The sequence below is a fragment of the Microtus oregoni genome, unplaced genomic scaffold (genome assembly GCF_018167655.1).
Source record: "Microtus oregoni isolate MIOR12 unplaced genomic scaffold, Mior012 000042F_ref0000377, whole genome shotgun sequence".
Taxonomy (NCBI): Eukaryota; Metazoa; Chordata; class Mammalia; order Rodentia; family Cricetidae; genus Microtus; species Microtus oregoni.
In genome coordinates this window covers 16760425-16779348 of record NW_024543209.1, presented here as the reverse complement: position 1 = coordinate 16779348, position 18924 = coordinate 16760425, and the positions used below count along the sequence as shown (strand labels likewise).

The window sequence follows — 18924 nt, the reverse complement described above, 5'->3', positions numbered from 1 at the left end:
TCAAGGATCTGTGCAGACGGGGAGGCAGTAAGATTGTAAGATTGTAAGTAGTTCATCTCAAAACAATAGCATTTTCCAAACATAACAGAAAAGATGCAGAAATTATGGCAACTTGTACAAGACCTATACAAAGTAAATCCAAACACACACCAACAAGAAGGATGGGAAGAGGCCATGACATGTTACCCCAAGATAAAGAACTATTGGTATTTGATTGCTATTTGGAGAGCGAAAGGCAAGGTTGTTTTTTTTTTTTTTTTTTTCATTAATTGACACCTAGCATATCAACCACACTCCAGGGCAGGTCTCACACCTAGGAGTAGTCACTGAAAACAAACTGGATTTGATGTTTCGTTTTATTTTTAATAGAAAGAGTATATGAAATTGGGTGGGTAGGCAGGTGCTGTGGATCTGGGAGGAGGTAGAGAAGAATAAATATAATCAAACTACATTGTATGAAATTATCAAAGAATAAATAAGAACATTATTTTAAAAAGAAAAAGACCACCTCGTCATCTGCCTCTTTAGTATCAAACATAAATGGCCACAGTGATTGATACCTTTTTCTAGTGTTTTGACCTCTATTTCAATATAAGTAACATAAAGTATGGTTTTTATAATGTCTTAGAGACCACAAAACCTTCTTAACCATCCATTAAGCACTAAATTTCTAAACAATAGGGTACACCACCTATAACACCAACCTCTATTTCTTATGAACCTTATTTTTCTGAAAGTCAGGACACCAAACACATAAGTGACCTAGGACAATTTCACTGACATGAGGACCGTTTGGACTTCAGTTTCATTGTGTACATGGAAAATTTAAATTTTTATAACTTTTTCTGCTTCTAAAAGTTATATATATATATATATATATATATATATATATATATCTTTGAAAGTGAATTTTAATTATCCAAGAATAGATTCATATTAGAGATGTGTGGGCACTTGGTATTTGGCCATGATGCTATAAATACTAAAGGGACTTATTAAATATTTTGTAGAATCTATCCCTAATTAAAAGAAATTTTTTTAACCTGTAATCAAAAGGCCTCAGACCACTCTCATTAATTTGCAAAAGATCTTAAACAGTATAACCCATTAATAAATTGCTTAAATCAAACTGCTGCTAACTATATGAAATATATTATTCTAATACCACCTAAACACTTGTCAAGGAAACATACCAAAGAATAAAAAATTCTACAAATTTACAATAGAAATCCATTAATCCAAGCAGTTATTTCTCACTTACTACACCAAACGAGGAAATACTTAATAAAATATGGCTATTAAAAGTGAGAAATTCAAAAGGAAAGAAAAATTAGAAATATAGAATATGAGGAGGGACAAAGACAACAAAACAAACTTTTTTTAAAAAAAAAAAGAAAGTACAGGAAAGAGAACAGAAAGAGTAGATGTGAAAGGCAACTGATTACAGAGAAAGGCAAATGATGAGATAAAAAAAGCTAGACAACACAGTCTGATTCTACTCCAAATAAGCATTTGTGAAGTGCATGAGACCTTCTGCTTGCATGAATCCGGAAACAGCTGTACTGTATTGGGAAGGTAACAATACAGTGGTCAAATTAATGAAAGACCAAACACAGAAATCTATATATTACTGTCTTTTCTCCATCATCCTTGAATGTAATGGTAACAGAGTCGTAAATACATTAATTATATTCCTAAGAGAATAGTTATGCAAAATAGCATGAATATACTTGAAAAATTAATCTTTTGAAAAATAAATGAAGAGCGAAATATGTAACTGGAAGTCCACTCTTCACACAGACCCTCACTGTGCGATCACAACCACTGCTGGACACTCCAGGAGCTAGTGAGCTTGACCACAGCATGGGAGCCCAGGCCCAATTCCCTCATGTGTATTTGTTAGACAGGCATGTCCTCCCAGGGGTTGGCATCAGCGCTCAGCTCCACGGCACCCTGTCTTAAAGTTGTTCTGCCTCGTTCCTCTGCAAGTAAGTGAGAATTAAGGTAGAAAAATAAAAATAAAGGGAAAACTCAAAAGCAGAAATAGAAATAAGAAAGGCAGAAAAAACTTCCACAATCTCCCACTCTGAAAGTGACATCAACACGTATTCTGAAAAATGAGTCTATGGGGCACTGAACAGAAAATGAGTCATGCACATTCTGGAATAAGAGGATGCAATGGTGGCACTAGGACTCTCACCAATAACTCATTGGGTGCCACTAGCTAGCAAGGAACTCATGATGAAAACCACCACCTCCTAGGCCCAGTTCGGCCACCTTCTATTGTAGAAAAAGTGTTATAACTTCTAGACAGTTGTGGCGATTTTGAGGAATGTAACTCTAAATCCCATACACATAAACAGCAATATTGTCATAGACAACTCAATAGAACCAATGTTATTTACCAGTTATCTAAGAAATTAGATAGCAAGGCCCTCCAGAACAGCATTTTAAGAGCAGGTCTCATTTGCCACCACGCACAGTGTCAGGTGACTACTGATCACTCTACATCAGCTGATGAAGTGGATGTGCAAACAAATGGGAACATACAGTCAGTGTCACCAGGGTGTCTTCCAGTCACAGGTCCTAAATAATTAAGTCCATTCTTGCATCCCTGCATATAAATTTTATAAATTTATATGCATGTGTGGGAAAATAAAAGAGAAAAAGAATAGAAGAAAAATACCAACACAGGCAGACCTACACGTAAAAGGTATTTTACAGGGTTAAAACAAGCAAGAAAAAAATTCCACATAAACTCATATTATCTCATGACTAATACTTTTGGTTAACCTTGTAAAGTCACAAAAATATACATTACAAATAACTAAATCACATATGTTGTTTTAAAACTCAAACCAGGAATTCTTACAAATGACCTTATTGTAAAACCAACTTTCTCAGTGGACTTATAGGAAAAACATGCATTCCTCAGAGACTATTTCATCAGATAAAGTAAATGAGGTCTTAACTACATGCACTATTACCTTTTTTAAAAGCCAAATAAAACATTGTGCTTTGTCAGGGTTAGAAAAAAAATAAACCAACTGAGACTACCATGCTGATCCTGTAGTAAAATGAAAGCAAAATGGTTTTAAAAGTAAATACGGGGTATGTATTATTCTAGTGTTGGGGAAAGCTGACAGGCCTGCCAAACATTACATGTGTATCCAATTACACATAATCTTGGTTGGGCTACACAAACTGGGTCCCACCCCCCCTCCCTCTTCTGACCAAACTGGAAAAGAAATTTTCTTGAAGAAACAGGACCATCTACAGAAGGCCCTTGATATATCCAACCACATTCACTGATTCCTAGTACACAGAACCCAGTTCCATGGACCACAACGCAAATAGAGGCTTGATAAGAGATGGCATGAAGGGTCAGGACACTGGGTAACAACTGTAAAAAAAATTCATATGATTTAGCAGTTCTACCCTAAATATCCCCTGAAATTACAATTTTTGTATAGGCTCATCTCACTGTGTATATAGTCTAGGCAGGCCTGGAACTTGTAATTCTTCTACTTCAGCTTCCCAAGTGCTCAATTCACACAAAACTGCCAAACTCTCTCCAATCCCTCCCCCAGCATTGTCTTATGAAAACCCCAGCACACTGATTTCCTCGCCATACTACATACAAAGTGAGGTCATCCAGCCAAGGCTATTGCTCATAGATTTGGTTTCATTTTTAATTCTCCTTTGATTGTCATCTACAAGATAAATTAAAATAATTAAAATACCGCCTCCATACAACATTCCAAAGAAGCCCTCTCGCACATGCCAACAATCCACCATGATCCTGAGGTGGCTTTCTCACTTCTACACTGTTGCACTGCACAGTATTCTATTACAACTCTGCTTTGTGTTCGGGTCTTTCCTTTTGCTGTGGAATTCTCATGGGAGACACAAATGAACTCCTGCTATCCATAATCAATAGGAAATTATCAATCACATTTGAACAAAGCTAATAAACAACACAAAAGAAATAAGTAAACTCATATATTTTCTTAACAAACAAGCATAGAATCCTTTTACATACACAGGTAAGCTGATATTTTCTTAAGATTTATTTTATTTTATTTTATGTATATGAATGTCTGTCTGCATGTATATACATATATGTGTTTAGTGTCAGTTATGGCCAGAAAAGGGTATGAGATCCCCTGGAACTGGTGTAATAGACCATTTTAAATAGCCACATGTGTGCTGAGAACTGAACCTTGATTCTCTGCAAGAACAGGAAGTGCTCTTAATCGCTGAGTCATGTCTTCAGCCCCCAGTCAGCTGATACTTCAAATCAAAAGTGAATAAAAACTCTCTAAATTATAAAGTATCTTTAAGCTGTTATACTGATTTTGTTCACACCATACAATATGTGAAATGACCTGAATAAACTGCCAATCATTCTATCCAACTTTCTTTAAACTCATATCTATAATGGTGGGCATAACTTTCAATATCTTTACTTTTGATTTTTCTTAAATCCAAATTCAAAGTGATTCTCCCACTTCAAACTAGACAGTTTTGTTCATCAGAAATAAGCAAAGTATATTGTTTTGCTTAGGACAAGAGAACAAGGTAACAAGCTAGGGTTTAAAATGATTTTTAAAATCAGACATTTATATATGCCAGTGATAAATACATACATATGCATGTAAATATAAATAGATATACATGTTCATTACAAAGTTTATATAAGATAGTGGTTGACTAAAAAAAAATTTACAAAATTTAATATTAAGCCTATCCTAATATTGTCTAGCATTTGTTAACTGAGAGACTCAATTTAAGAACCTTTATTGAGCCAGCATTTGAAAGTTCTGAAATTTAAGGATAAATACATAAATACAGGTATGGGCCAATAGTGCCATCCACTGTTCCATTAAAAATCTTTCCCAAATACAGTTTTATAAGGCATAAAAAATCCACTGTATTGAAATTTTGCTTGTACACTATTTAAGTGAAAATAATATATTTGATGAATCCAGTGAAGACATGGAAAGAGCTATAAATTTCAAGACAAACCAGCTTTTGTTTGAAAGATTAAAATGTTACAAGTACAAGATAGCTTTAAATACTTCAGCTTCCTGATATTTAATTGTTTAGGATGTTTCATTTTTGTTTTCAATAACTACAACAAAAAGCCATCTCTAGAAAGAGAAGTAAAAAGCACACTGTTCATACGGGGCTAGAACGGTTTCTGTCTTCACCTTGCCATGCCCACGTGCTCAGCAGATTCCAGTGGACTGAGGCCTGGAGGACACACACTAAAGCGTTCAGAACAAAACTGCAATTATTTCGTTATTTACACATTCACTTACAAATGAACACACATTTTCCAGACATGGTGGTACATACTTGAAAACTCTAACACCGGGGAGGAAGAAGCAGGAGAATCACCACTTTGAGTATATCCTGACTCAAAAAACTGGCAAAACCTCAATCACTGCAATTAAAGATAAAGAACTGATTACAGAGGATTAAGTTTGGACCTTAGATGTGAGCCCTTAAGTGTTTGTGGCCAAATGACAAAAAGGAAGAAGCCTCCAGGAGGGGAAAGGATCACAGGAAATGTTCGGACAGTCTGTATGAAAATCTCATCAATATGTCACTTAAAAACATGGTAGACAGCACTGAACCTGTCAGCACGAGAGGTGAGCTGAGACATGATTAATTCATCCAAGTCCTCAGATAAGAACAACAGGGTCTGAAACTCCAAACTCCAAGTCCAAACTCATCCCACTGAACTTTGTGGCCTCCAGAACCGGCTGGTTTCACATCCCAGGATACGGCCAGCTCTGCATGGCGTACACAACATGACTAAAACCTCTGCCTAGCCCTGGGAGGGGACCATTTACAGTTACAGCTTTTAATGGCTACATTTCACAGGTTGTCTTAGAATGGCACAAATTTCCTTCTGAAGAAAACCTGACACAAAGCAAGTGAAGACTGGGATGTGCTCTAAGCTACCACTTTGAGAGCAATCAAGCTACAGGTCCCCGTTTGACCAAAAAGGCCACTACTGCAGATATGGCTGCACACATACCCTGGAGCTCTGGCCAACACTTGATTGTTTGCCAACTGGTGAGTTACATTTTCATTTTTCAGAGTAATAGCAAACTATTGTGATGGCTAATCTTGATTGTGAATTTGAACTCAGAGGCAGATATGGGCTAAGTAAAGCACACTTAGGGTAGGTGCCTGTGAGGGTGTCTCCACAGACAATGCACACAGGAGGCATTGACACAGGACGATGCACCCTGAATGCAGTTAGGCATCTAAATACAATAGGGCCCAGGTGGACCACAAGGGGATGGGGGGGCTGGCACAGGTGAACTCTGACTCTGCACTTCCTGCCTCCTCACACCCAACACTATATCCAGGCAGCCATGGTTTGAAAGCTCAGAGCCTGGGAACCAAAATAACTCTTTTTTCCTTGTGAAGTATTTCTGTCAGAGCAGCACAAAAGCCTAGCACAGCTACTAACCACTCCAGCTATTCAGCCACAGAAATGAAGCCTCATTGGGGAAATCAAGGTCAGTGTGTTGGCTGAAATACTTTCTACACAAGAGATAAAAATTACAACACAAGCCTACTCGGTCCTTCTGCGAGCATCTGTAGCCTTCTGAGAGCCATGGATTTATCTCCCATCTTTGTAAACTACACTCTGTGTAAAACAGAGTGACGATGAATTACCGCAGTTAAACTTCAGGAGAATCCCTCATCAAGTTCCAAAAATGCCAGCTCTCAAGTTCTCTATTTCTCACAGGCCAGCAGTAAACAGCTGATGCTCAGATACTGGTCCACAGAACCCACACTGAAAGGCATTGGCCAAGTAAATGACAAAGCCTTGGTCCCTGAACTGGTCTTATTGAAGAACACACTGTTCTAACATCCTATAGTCTCAACTAGCTTAAGTAAACCTTCCCTGCGAGGTCTGAGTCAGTCACACCAAATGAGACAAAGGCAGGGCCTCACCACACTGACAGGAACACCTGGACACTGCCAGTCTGCAAAGAGTCTCACTGCATCCTGCTCTGGGACTTGTTCGTGCTGGGACACAGCTGAACTAAGAGAAGAGAGAGGGGAGAAGGGGGGGGGGGTTAAAAAAAAAGGGAGACGAGAAAGAAACACAGAACGAAAGAAGGGAATGAGGGGAGAGGGGAGAGTTAAGAGGCAAGGAGGCAGCATGAAAAACTTAGCTCAGGTCAAATTTCAAAAATGAGTGCTCAATAATTTATATATAAATATATTTTTTCTTGAAAAGAAGAAGTTATGAATTTGAGAGGAGGTCAGGGTAGAGGAGGAGCTGCAGAAGCAACGACAAAGGTGGAAAGAATGTAAATACAGTACTAGCATATAAATATTTTAAAGAGGCAATATTTCACCATGTTACTTACATTGTTGAGTAACTGATATTCCTCAGCCCTTTTGTCAATTATTTGGTCTTGAGTCATTCATTACCTCTTCAGACAAAGATATCAAGATCTTCAAAGAGCTATTCTTAGAGCACGGCACAGAGGCTACAAAAATATACAGTTGTCTTGCTTTGCTCTCTATTGCTATGCTATGATAAAACATTCAAAGGCAACTTGAAGTTAAAAGTGTTTATCTGGCTTACCCTTCGATGTCACAGTTCCCCATCTATGGAAGCCTACACAAGGAATTCAAAGTGGGAACTCAAGGAAGGAATCTGGAGGCAGAAACTGATGGAACCCTGTTTACAGGTTTGCTTTCCATAGATATCTCAGCTGGTCTTCTTACACAACCTCGGACCACCTCACAGAAGTGGTACTGCCACATGGACTGGGTCTTGCCATTTCAACCAATATTCAAGAACATGCCCGCAAGGCTTGCCTATAGGCCAATGCAATGAAGGTACTTTCTTAACTGAGGTCTCCTCTTCCCAGATGATTCTATCTTGTGTCAAACTGACAAAGATCTAACCATCACATAGTCATTTCCAAGTTTTGTAAAATGAATAACCTAGGATAAGTGCACATACGGCACTGCTGTGAAAAGCGTCGGGAACGTTAGTTTAAAGATGCTTTGAACCGAAGTCTCTTTGTGCAGACCAGGCTGGCCTCAAACCCACTGTTCCTGCCTCAGCCCTACAAATGTTGTAATTACAGGCCTGGTGAAACACAGTAGATAGAACTTCGCCCCCTAGTTATATTATGGGAGTTTTTGAGATAAATCCTGGCTGACTTGAATCTCTGATTCTCTTGATTCTCCTGCCTATTGATCAAATTAGAATTAGCTGCTCTCATATTTGGCTACAATATTTCTAATTAAACTAAAAAAATGCTCTTTTTATAAAATATAATTTTCCAAAAGTCACAATTAACACTGACATAAAGACACAGCACAGGATCTTTGTATTTTACAGTGCTTATGACAGGTAAGTATTTAAGGACAGAGGCCAAGGAGATGCGGCCATTCTACTACTCCTTGCTGCTTCTGTCTGTGGCAGAGAGGGACAGTAAGAGGACATATGAGAGTCTAAAGGCCCTCAAAGTCAGAGACCTAAGGAGGCATTGTGGGTGCCATCACCACAAAGAGTCAGCTGAAGTAGTTTTTCCAAATACAGAGTCTTTGATACCTCTGCTTAAAGATATAATATATATATATATACATATATATATATACATATATATGTATATATCAACATTTCAGTTTTATAGGTGACTTTGGAGAAGTTCGTTTATCTCTATATTCTACAATTTGATAATGTAATAAGCCCAAATGGTATCTTCAAATGCTCTGTGACCATACCCATCTAATAATACCCATCATTTAAACAGACTCAAAAGTAACAAAAGAGCACTAATAATAACCATTTCTCTAAAACTTGTTTCAGTTCTGTAGGACAAGTTCACAGCCAATGTCTTTCATTCATGTGTTTATAGAGAGGCTATATATCAAGGACTATAAAGGAGCCTGATGTGGGCAGACATCTCAAAAAGTTAAACCATCTGGGTCAGAATGTGTTCCTGAAGCTTAGCTGCATACAGAGGGAGAAATGGGGAGTAACAGATACTTTTTTAAAAAAATGATAATAAATCCAATTATGTAATTTAAAGAAAATTAAATTCTCCTCAAAGCCAACTGCCATCTTTCTTGTCCCTGACTGACAGAAAATAACAAGAGACAAGATAAGCAATAAAGGAAAAAGTATCAGGTCCCAGTCAGGGTCAGGAGCTGTTTCTGAGATGTGCTTAAATGAGGGACAGATTGGAGCCTTCACCCTAGGATAACCCGAAGGCGCTGAGACCACAGAACACAGCGGGCGGTAAAGCAGAGTCAACTCTCAGCTTTGGAAGATGAAGACTGCCAAGTGATGGCTTTAACACCAAAGAAATCAGCAAGTAGATCACAAACTGCCTCCATTTCCCAATGTCCAACTTCTTACTTTATGTTCCTTGCACCACCCCCTACTGTCCTTTCCTCTATCCTCCACTCCCACTGCTAGGAAAAGCAAAGGCAGGAAACCAACCAGTCCCTGACCACCCTGGCTATGAACCTAGAGTCAGAGAAAGAAACATACTCTGTATTTGAGACCTGGGCCAGGGAAAGAAACATCTTTATCCCTGAACTCAGAACTAAAGACATGTATGTGCCCTGGCTCTGAAACTAGTGTCAAAGAAACACACTTTGTCCCTAGAATTAGAGTCAGTTAAAGAAATACGCCTTGGTCCTAAGATTAGAGCCAAAAAGCTAAAAAGGACCAGTGAAAGAAACACAGATTGACCATGATGTCAGAGCCATTTCTACCCCTACCAGCTAAACTGACCAATCCCTGAGCAGGGAAACACTACCCAATCTCCCACTCCCCTACCCCACCACTACCACCACTTCCCCCACCCCCCCCCCGATCCCTACCCACTCTCCTTAGGAAAACTCTGCCCCTAAGAAGCCCTATATAAACCTCTCCACCCCTTCAGTTAAGAGTGGCCTTAAGTGGCTGAGGCAACCACTCTCCTGGATTCCTCCTTGCCAAATAAATCCCTTTCTCAAAAGAGTCTTGGGTGACAACCTTCATTCACCAGCAGAAGAACCTGGCTGGAACATCCCTTAGGGGACTGAGCTGAAAAACCTTGCGGAGAAGCTCCCTAGGAGACCTCAGCAAGGCAGAGCAGAACAGAAGAACCTTGCTAGGATGCTCCTTAAGGGGCTGAGCAAGGCTAGAGGAGGAAAAGTAAAACCTTTAGCTGGAGCCCAAGGAGATTGCTACATTTCTGAAGAGGGAGAGGGCTTCCCTTAGCAGAGTGTTAGCAGAAGAAACATCTTGGACCGGAAAAGAAGCAGATAGCTCTGCTAGGACCCTCCAGTAAGGGAACAGAGCAGAACTCAGCTGTAGCTGCTCGCCAGAAGAGGAGCAGGATCTCTGTATCTTTCGTGGAGATCATCCCCTACTACACCCCAGCTTCAGGTGTCCTGACTAAGAAAAATTAATACCAGAAAGAACTGGAGTAAAGATTCTCTTGAACTAAAATTCACATATTTAATATAGCAAACAGAAACAAGGCACTAAAGATAAACTTACCAGATAAAAATACAAAATATTAGAGATAAAAGATTCTTTCTATATCTTCATAAACAAAAATTTAAAATACCTTTAGCAAAGCCTTTGTACATGTACTGTTAAAAAATTAATAATTCCTGAAGTCTAACAAAAACATTATCTGAAATTGTCAACTTATTTCTTTTTTTAAAGGCGACTAAATGTCTGTCTGATATTTATTTTTAATTATGTATACCTATCATATGATTATCTATACATGAGTGAGGGTGCCCTCAGGGAATGAAGGTTCAGATACCCTGGAGCTGGAACCATAGAGCTTTGTGAACCGCTCCCCATGGGTTCATGAAGAAAAATTGAGACCTCTACAGAAGCAGTCTGTACTATTAACTGCCGGGCCATGTCAAAGCCCTGCTTTGATAGTTTTAAATTAACATTAACATAAAAACAACTGTATATATTCAAATGGTGACCTAGGAAACCATATCATGAAGCATGCTCCAAAGAGGGCCCCCCCTCCTACATTAAATCACAGTTCTTAATTTGCAAAAACACACTGAAATCTTCGTAAACTTTGATAAAGAGAATGATTATAGGCATAACCATTTAAGCATATTTTAAGCAAGTTTTTTTTTTTAAAAAAAAAAAGCAATTTGCTCCACCAGCAATAAGGATTAAAAAAATAAAATCTAAGCAAAGATCTTACAATGTGATACTATGGAATGACACTCATGGGACCGATTTCATGTGAGAGAAACTATAAGATGGCCAGCAACTCGGCCAAGCGATGACTAGTCACAGCTCCCAAAGTCCCACTGAGATTTGAGATAATATCAACTGACTTAGCATCAAAAATGTACTTGCTTACTGACTTCCTAGGGTCATTTCTATATTCTCTGATGTAAGGGATAAGACCATGACAGTTACAGCAAGTATTCATTGAACTTTGGGATTCATTACATTCTCACTGCAGAAGAACTAAGTCCATGATCACATATGAGACAAAATTTAACATAATGCTATTTTTATAAGCAAAATAAAATTGCAATACAAGTTATTTAACAATTTTACAATGATTAATATAAGGCAAAATTGCAATGACTTTAAAATAAAACATCCAGGGACGGGAGAGATGGCTCAGTGGGTAATTCAGAAGGTCTGGAGTTCAATTCCCAGCACCCACATGGCAGCTCACAACTGCCTGCTGCCATCTTCTGGTGTGCAGATGTATATGCAGACAAAATACCACATACATAAAATACATAAGTAAAGAATCACATCTTAAAATACATAGTTCAGATAGCTAATGGTCAAACGTGGTTAGTATTTGGAGCAACCTCTACCAGATCACATACAAGCAATCACAAATGCCAAGTACCCAGCCATTCCAGAGACTATTTCATCTCTTTTACTCTGCTTTAGTTTGAGGAAGAATGGCAAGGGGTTGAGGCTGGCTCTCACTCATACTGCCCTAGAGCTCACTACATGGGGCAGGCAGCCTCGGATTGCTGGCATGAGCCATGAGATTGTTTTATTTAATTCAAGATTTCTAAAAGATTTTTAACACGGGAAATAAAATCCATGTTTATTGCCCATCCCATAGCCCCAAATGGGAAAAATAACAGCAAAGATATAAAAATCCAGCCTCAAACACACATGTAATTGAAGCCAAGACACATGTTAGAAGTGATCATGTTCAACAGTTTTACCACTTTCTGTGATTTTCCTTCCCCAAGAAAACATTCAACTGCCTCTTGGTGTCACATGTCCATGGACATACAAGCTGAACTCATCGAGTTCATCATGTCAAGAACAACTCAGAGATACTCACCCCGTGTTGATTGAAATGATTTCTATCAATGGATTCTTCCTGATTTTTGGCAAATCCAGTCTCGCTCCCCCCAACCGCTTCCCATTGTCTTTCTTCTGGCCCAGGAGCCTCACTGAGTGACCTTCAAGTCAAGCAGAAGACACACATCAGCACGCCACACAAATCCACCAGCATTTACCGTTTTCGATAAATATGTTCAGGATTGTATTTGATTTTTTTTCTTATAAGAGATCAGGGAGAAAGAAAATGGTGTGGGAAGTTCTTTCTGTCTATGTGTTGCTTTCATTGGTCAATGAACAAAGAAGTTGTTTTGGCCTGTGACAGGGCAGAATAAACATAGAAGGGGGGGGACAAAACTGAATGGTCGAAGAAAGAAGGCGGAGTCAGGAGAAGCCATTTAGCCCTGCAGGAGACAGACCTTGCCTGTAAGCCGCAGCCACACCCACATGGCAATACACAAGGTCAATGGAGATGGATTTCAGAGTGATATTTCATGGTCTGGGCAGCAGGGGAAGAACAAGCAGCCTCCAACCACACAGAGAGAGGGCAGGGGGGAAACTCCTGGGTTCAAGGACTGACTAAATTTGCCAACGCTTTGCTCACAGTATGTGCACAATTACACATCACATTTAAGAAAGGTCCAGTGTCCCTAAAACAATCTCATAAGGTTGAACACTCCCTACACTGACTCACACTGTAATACAACAGAAAGGCCTGTCTGCTCTTTAATGACAATACTAACACATATAGAAGGTAACTAATGTTTGATGAAACAGCACTCAACATTCACCCATACTAGTGTTTTCAAGCCACCTGCTCCTACCTTCCTCTTTATTTCCCAGCCTCACCCTCACTTTCATGATACATATACGCATTTGTGTATATATATTCATATTTACATATTCATATATATGTAGCATAATCATAAAACATACAAGTAGATACTTTAAACAAATTTTTTGAAGGTTACTTATACAAAATGCAATCAGATTATAACATCCACTAAAAAAATTGGAGCACTGAAAAGTTTGAAATAATTTCAGACATGTAGAAAACAAGAACAACAAACATGCATCTCCACTCGGATTATAGTCATAGTTTTACCACGTAGTATTTTCTCTGTACTCGGACATGCTGTGTTTATGACTACACCATATGATTTAGCCTATAAAATCATCCATCGTGGCTGAGCACAGCAATAATTTCAAATACATTTCTACTGTGATGTACTGTTTTTATAATTTTATCAGTGACTATACTACAGCTTACAAAACTTATCCAAGGTGAAAACAAAACTGAATGATTTTAAATGAACATCTAGAATTATGTAACCATGACAGTAGGTCAGTTTGGAAACATCTCTATCAACAATGGAAAATCCTTTGAAGTTTAGATTCGCCTGTCTCTGCTCCCACACCACAGCAGCATGTGTCATTAGTCCATCGGTCAGAAGATGGACATAAACCTCATTCACACACATATTGTAATAACACTTCCAAGAACATCTACACATAAACCGTTGAACACCAATGTTTTCACTTCTCCAAGAGTCCTAATATAAAAATTGCTGAATCATTTAGTGAATTTATATTTTACTATTTTAGAAATAACTGCTTTCCTAAGAGATGACCATTTTACATTCCCAATTTCATCAGACATAAGACTACTAAATATTTTCCCTGATTCTGTACATTATATTTAACTTTCATATGTTGTCTTTTATAAAAAAAATTGTTAGTTTAATAAACTTAAAATTATTAACTATTGCCTTCATGACTCATGGTTTTGGTGTTAATCCTTTTCTTTGGGCTAAAAAGGTATTCTTCGCTTTTAGTTTCTATTGTGTTGTTGTTAACTCTTAAAATTCGATCAAGGGTGTGGTGTATGTAGTCTGCTACTTTTTCTATAGTGAGGTGAACATATTCACCTTTCCACATCAATACAAGTGGTCTCAGTGCCATTACCTTGCCATATTCATCCACATGCCATTGTTGTCACACATGTTAACATAAACAGTTATGAAAACTCAAAAGGGCAGTGCTAAAAATATTATTTTAAATAAAGATACATATTTATAACATAGTTTATATTTACTTACCAAAACATTATTTCTAATACTTTCTACTAGGAATTCAACTTATCATGTGATTCTAATTCTTCTTGACCAGTCCTCTTTAGTGTTTTTATACAGTAACTCATTTAGCAATAAAGCAACATTCCTTGCTTATCTGAAAACATTTTTATTTTTTACTTCATTTGTAGAGAATAGTTGTGTTGGATATAAAATTGCTGCTGTCTCTGCATGCTGGATATCAGTTGTCAGTGGTGTTTACTGTTTATGATTAGATGCCAACTATTAAATTTACTACTCCTAAGATCATAGTAAGTCACTTCTTCTCTTATACTGCCCAGATCTCACTTTATTGGTGTCCAGGTGTAGATTTATATAATAGCTTACATAAGACTGGCTACGTTCTTTGAACTCATAAAGTAATGTTCATCTAGGATGATTTTATTTTTTTCTTTTTCAAACATTTTCCGTGTCATTTTTTTTCTATCTATTCTTCTGCAGTTCCCACAACACATTTGTTAATGTATGATTGACATATTCAACAGGTCCTTAAGGCTGTTTTAGGCAGGGTTCTACCAAGACACAGAACTCATGCACACACAGGAGCAAAATATGATTTATTAAGGAAAGAATATTATCTTATTACAGAGACTGAACAGCCCCATGGGCATCCAATTATTGCGAGAGATTTCTTCACATTGACAATTTGTGACCGGCAATAAAGTTAAACCTTGAGTCAGAGAACAGAATCAGCATTTAGCTGATCAGAATTAGCCACAGAGATGTTGAAGAATCCAGGGTGCAGGATAGAGAGATGCACAGGAAGTAGCAGGGAAGGATTTAGAGATTTGCAGGCTTTTCAATCTGGGAAATGTGGAGAGTAGGGTCAGCCGGTCATTCCTCTGTCACTCTTTGGATTCATAAGGTTTTATCCCAATTTCTGACTCCCAACTTTTTATTAATAATAGAATAATTTAGATGAATGCATCAGCTAATAGCATAGCTCAGTCCACATCAAAAGGCGTTCTGACCAAGAAAATTGACGGTGTAATTATCAGGCTAAAGTCAAATGTCAAGAGCCCAGTAGGCAGATGGTAGGAGTGCCAGAGCTCAAAGGTCAACAAACTTGGACTTGCAATGTCCAAGAACTGAAAATAAAGAAGTCTCAGATCTTAGAAAGAGACAGTGAGACAGTGGCATTCCTCTAACTTCCTTGTTTAATCTGGGTCCCCAGATGAAGGAGGGCCTGAATTAAAAAGAGGGGCCACCCATTTGAAGTAAACGATACCACTCAGACCTCAAGTCATGAGGCAGTCCCTTCTGAAAGCATCCTCACAAATAACATGACCATTCTAACCATTTCAATCAAAAGCAAAATCACATAGGCTTCCCTTCCAGCAGAAGAGGGATGGGCTCGAGGCCCCCAACACAGAGAATGAACAGTGCTTTACCAACCGAGTGCCCTTTGCTCTGTCAACAGCCCTGGATCTACATTCAGAGTGGTGTCCACTTCACCCTGTTCTTCAGAAGGGCTCCCTCCTTTAAACCCATCTTCACATGCACTGATACTCTCCCTCCTGCCGTGGGAAATCTGGAATTGGGCTATTCCAATGAACACATCACTCAGACAACGCTCATTGCATTTGCAGACAATACCTTTCTTTGTTTTAAATATTTTACTCTCTAAAACGTGTTCAAGTCATTGTTTTTTTTTTCTTAACATGGCTTCACTTGGTTCTATGAAGTCCTTGTCTTCTAAATTCTACATTTTTTCATCAAAATTAAGGACAATTAGTACTAACAACTTTTGGGATAAGTTGGGTTATGCCTGGTCTCTTGGAAACTATAATATAATGTGAAATGCTGGCCATTTTGGACAATTTACTGTATCAGATCTGAATTTGCATTCCACAAAATACTACTTTCATATACTGACTTTTCAAACTAACCCTCTCTACAATTAATAGCTCTTAATATCCCGACTGCAGCTGCTTCATCTGCTTCCGCTTCTTTTCCTGCTCTTTTTTTGAGGGATACCTGTTTTCTTTTTCTTCCAATCACAGCATTCTATGGATCAACTTGGAAGAGGTACAATTTCCTGGTAGTCAAATACTTATTACACATTTGCTCAAACATCATAAGCAAATAAGAGTCGTACTATCTACTGTAGGTCAACGTATGGATCAATGAGAGAAGAGTTTGAGCCATTTTCAAGTGAGCCTTATATTTACTTTAACTGAGCTCCCACAGATCCTCTCTGGCCTTTTCTTAATGTGCATACAGGTATATAAAAATGGTTAGGTTAGGCCCACACCATCTCTTCAGTGTGTATGCACAGTCTCTAGTCAACACAAAGCATTTTGGGAGTTTCTCTATATTTCCATCACTATCTCAGAGACTGGAATCCTCTGTAAATTCTAGGGCTACTACACCTGATGTTGGACCTTGCTTGTATCACACTGTCCAGGAGCTTCACTTAAATACAATTGCATAAGCAATGTTATATATCTTTCCTCAGGCTTCATTTCAGACAGATATACTGTTTTAACATCTGAGAAAAGAGCTTTCCAAGATGGGAAACAAGGAAGCTATTGGTCAGAGCCCTTGCTGCTCTAACCACTAAAACAGGAACTACCCATTCCTTCTGACAATGCCCATTCTAACAGATAAGTATAGCCAAAGTCTAATGAGGATTGGCTAACAAATCCTACAGATGCTTAAGCAAGATGAACTCCTCAATCAAGGCCCAGCTAATGAAGAGGTAAGCGAGACCGATGGGCTAACACGACAGTTCTCGGAGAGGCTGAAAGGTCAAGAATGACTGGGCAGGAAACAGAGCCATTTTCATATGAGCTCCAGGCAAACTTCCTCATGTCCTTTCTGGGACTCTGCGATATGCAGCCTGCTCTAATAACATTCAATAAATTATTCATCTTCACTATCTGCATGTAAATAGAGAAGCATATCTACATGCAATGACATAAAGAGTTATTTTCTAATCCAATGACTCGTTAAAAATGTGTCACATATAACAATAGGCTAGTTGGTATTTAGTGCACCAACAACAAAACAGAAAACATAAAAGTTACTTGTTATATATAGACAAAGACTAAAGGAAGGAAACGACATAATTTCCTTAAAAATGGACTAGCAAAATAAAACCCTTATTTGTGATATATTAATTCTCTTTAACATCCTGTTTCAAAGGAAATTATTTCAGCGTATTCATCAAATCCACAGGCCATAGTCGGAATACATGCATTACAAATTATTTCTGGTTTCATGTGTAGCTATCAATATTGTTGCCTTCTGAAGCAACCCAAAATTTGAAAAAATAATAACATGAAGGAGATGCCATAAACAAGGTATGACTTTGAGAGGAAACAAGGGGGACCAGAGAAACGTGTTGGGGGGAGGGCAGATTCTTGGAACAAACTAATCATAAAAGTGGATGTGTAATATTCAGAAAAGGACAAGGACGTGTAGACTACAATTCAACACTCACACACTGCACCTTGGTTTGACCCCTTCTTGTTAGCTTCTAATGTCTAGCACAGAGACAGAAAGTGTATGATAGCTAGCATGGTCTGATGGTATGGGCCTGTAATCCCAGATACCATGGGAGGAAGAAGGATTACCGGTCCAAGGCCTGCCTGGGCAATTTTATAAAACTCTGTCTCAAAAAATAGAATCCATTCATACTACAGGGAAAAGAAATTAATTTTTTTTAAAAAAGTGGGGACCAGTTGACTTGGATTTTATCACATTTCAGACTAGAATGAAGAGAGGAGAAAATAAAATCAAGACAATAGAGGCTAACAGAAATGAAGACCAAATATAAAGTTTTTAATTTTTATTGATTTTATTGAGCTATACATTTTTTCTGCTCCCCTCTCTTACTCTTCCCTCCCATTCTACCCTCTCCCATGGTCCCCATGCTCCTAATTAACTCAGGAGATCTTGTCTTTTTCTACTTCCCATGTAGATTAGATCTATGTATATCTCTCTTAGGGTCCTCTTTGTTGTATAGGTTCTCTGGGATTATGAATTGTAGGCTGGTTTTCTTTGCTTTATCTCTAAAAGCCACGTATAAGTGAGTGCATATGATATTTGTCTTTTTGGGTCTGGGTTACCTTACTCAGTATGATGTATTCTAGCTCCATCCATTTGCCTGCAAATTTCAAGATGTCAATGCCCCTCGACTGAAGAATGGGTAAGGAATATGTGGTACATTTACACAATGGAGTACTACACAGCAGAAAAAGTAATGACATCTCAAAATATACAGTTTTATACCAAGCCCATGCTAAAGAAACAGAGAAAGATGGAAAGAGCGATGATAGGGGGAACAAGGATGATTCCTAACATCTGACTGCAGAGAAACTGACAGATGGAACAAGATGAAAACAAGGACATGCAACTGCAAAACAAGGGCGAAAGAAAAGAAAAGAACTCACAAGAGCAGCGAGCTTCCGGGTCCTCTCCTTTCCACTTTAT

The 18924-nt window shown here is 38.3% G+C and overlaps 1 protein-coding gene across 1 annotated transcript in view; it reads right to left on the bottom strand.

Moving 5' to 3' along the window:
• The window catches only part of Cdkal1 (CDK5 regulatory subunit associated protein 1 like 1), a 532123-nt gene that overhangs the window by 351636 nt on the left and 161563 nt on the right, over nt 1–18924 (bottom strand). The window contains 1 exon segment of the mRNA XM_041633005.1: nt 12357–12477. Within this exon segment, the coding sequence (XP_041488939.1) occupies nt 12357–12477 (121 nt within the window).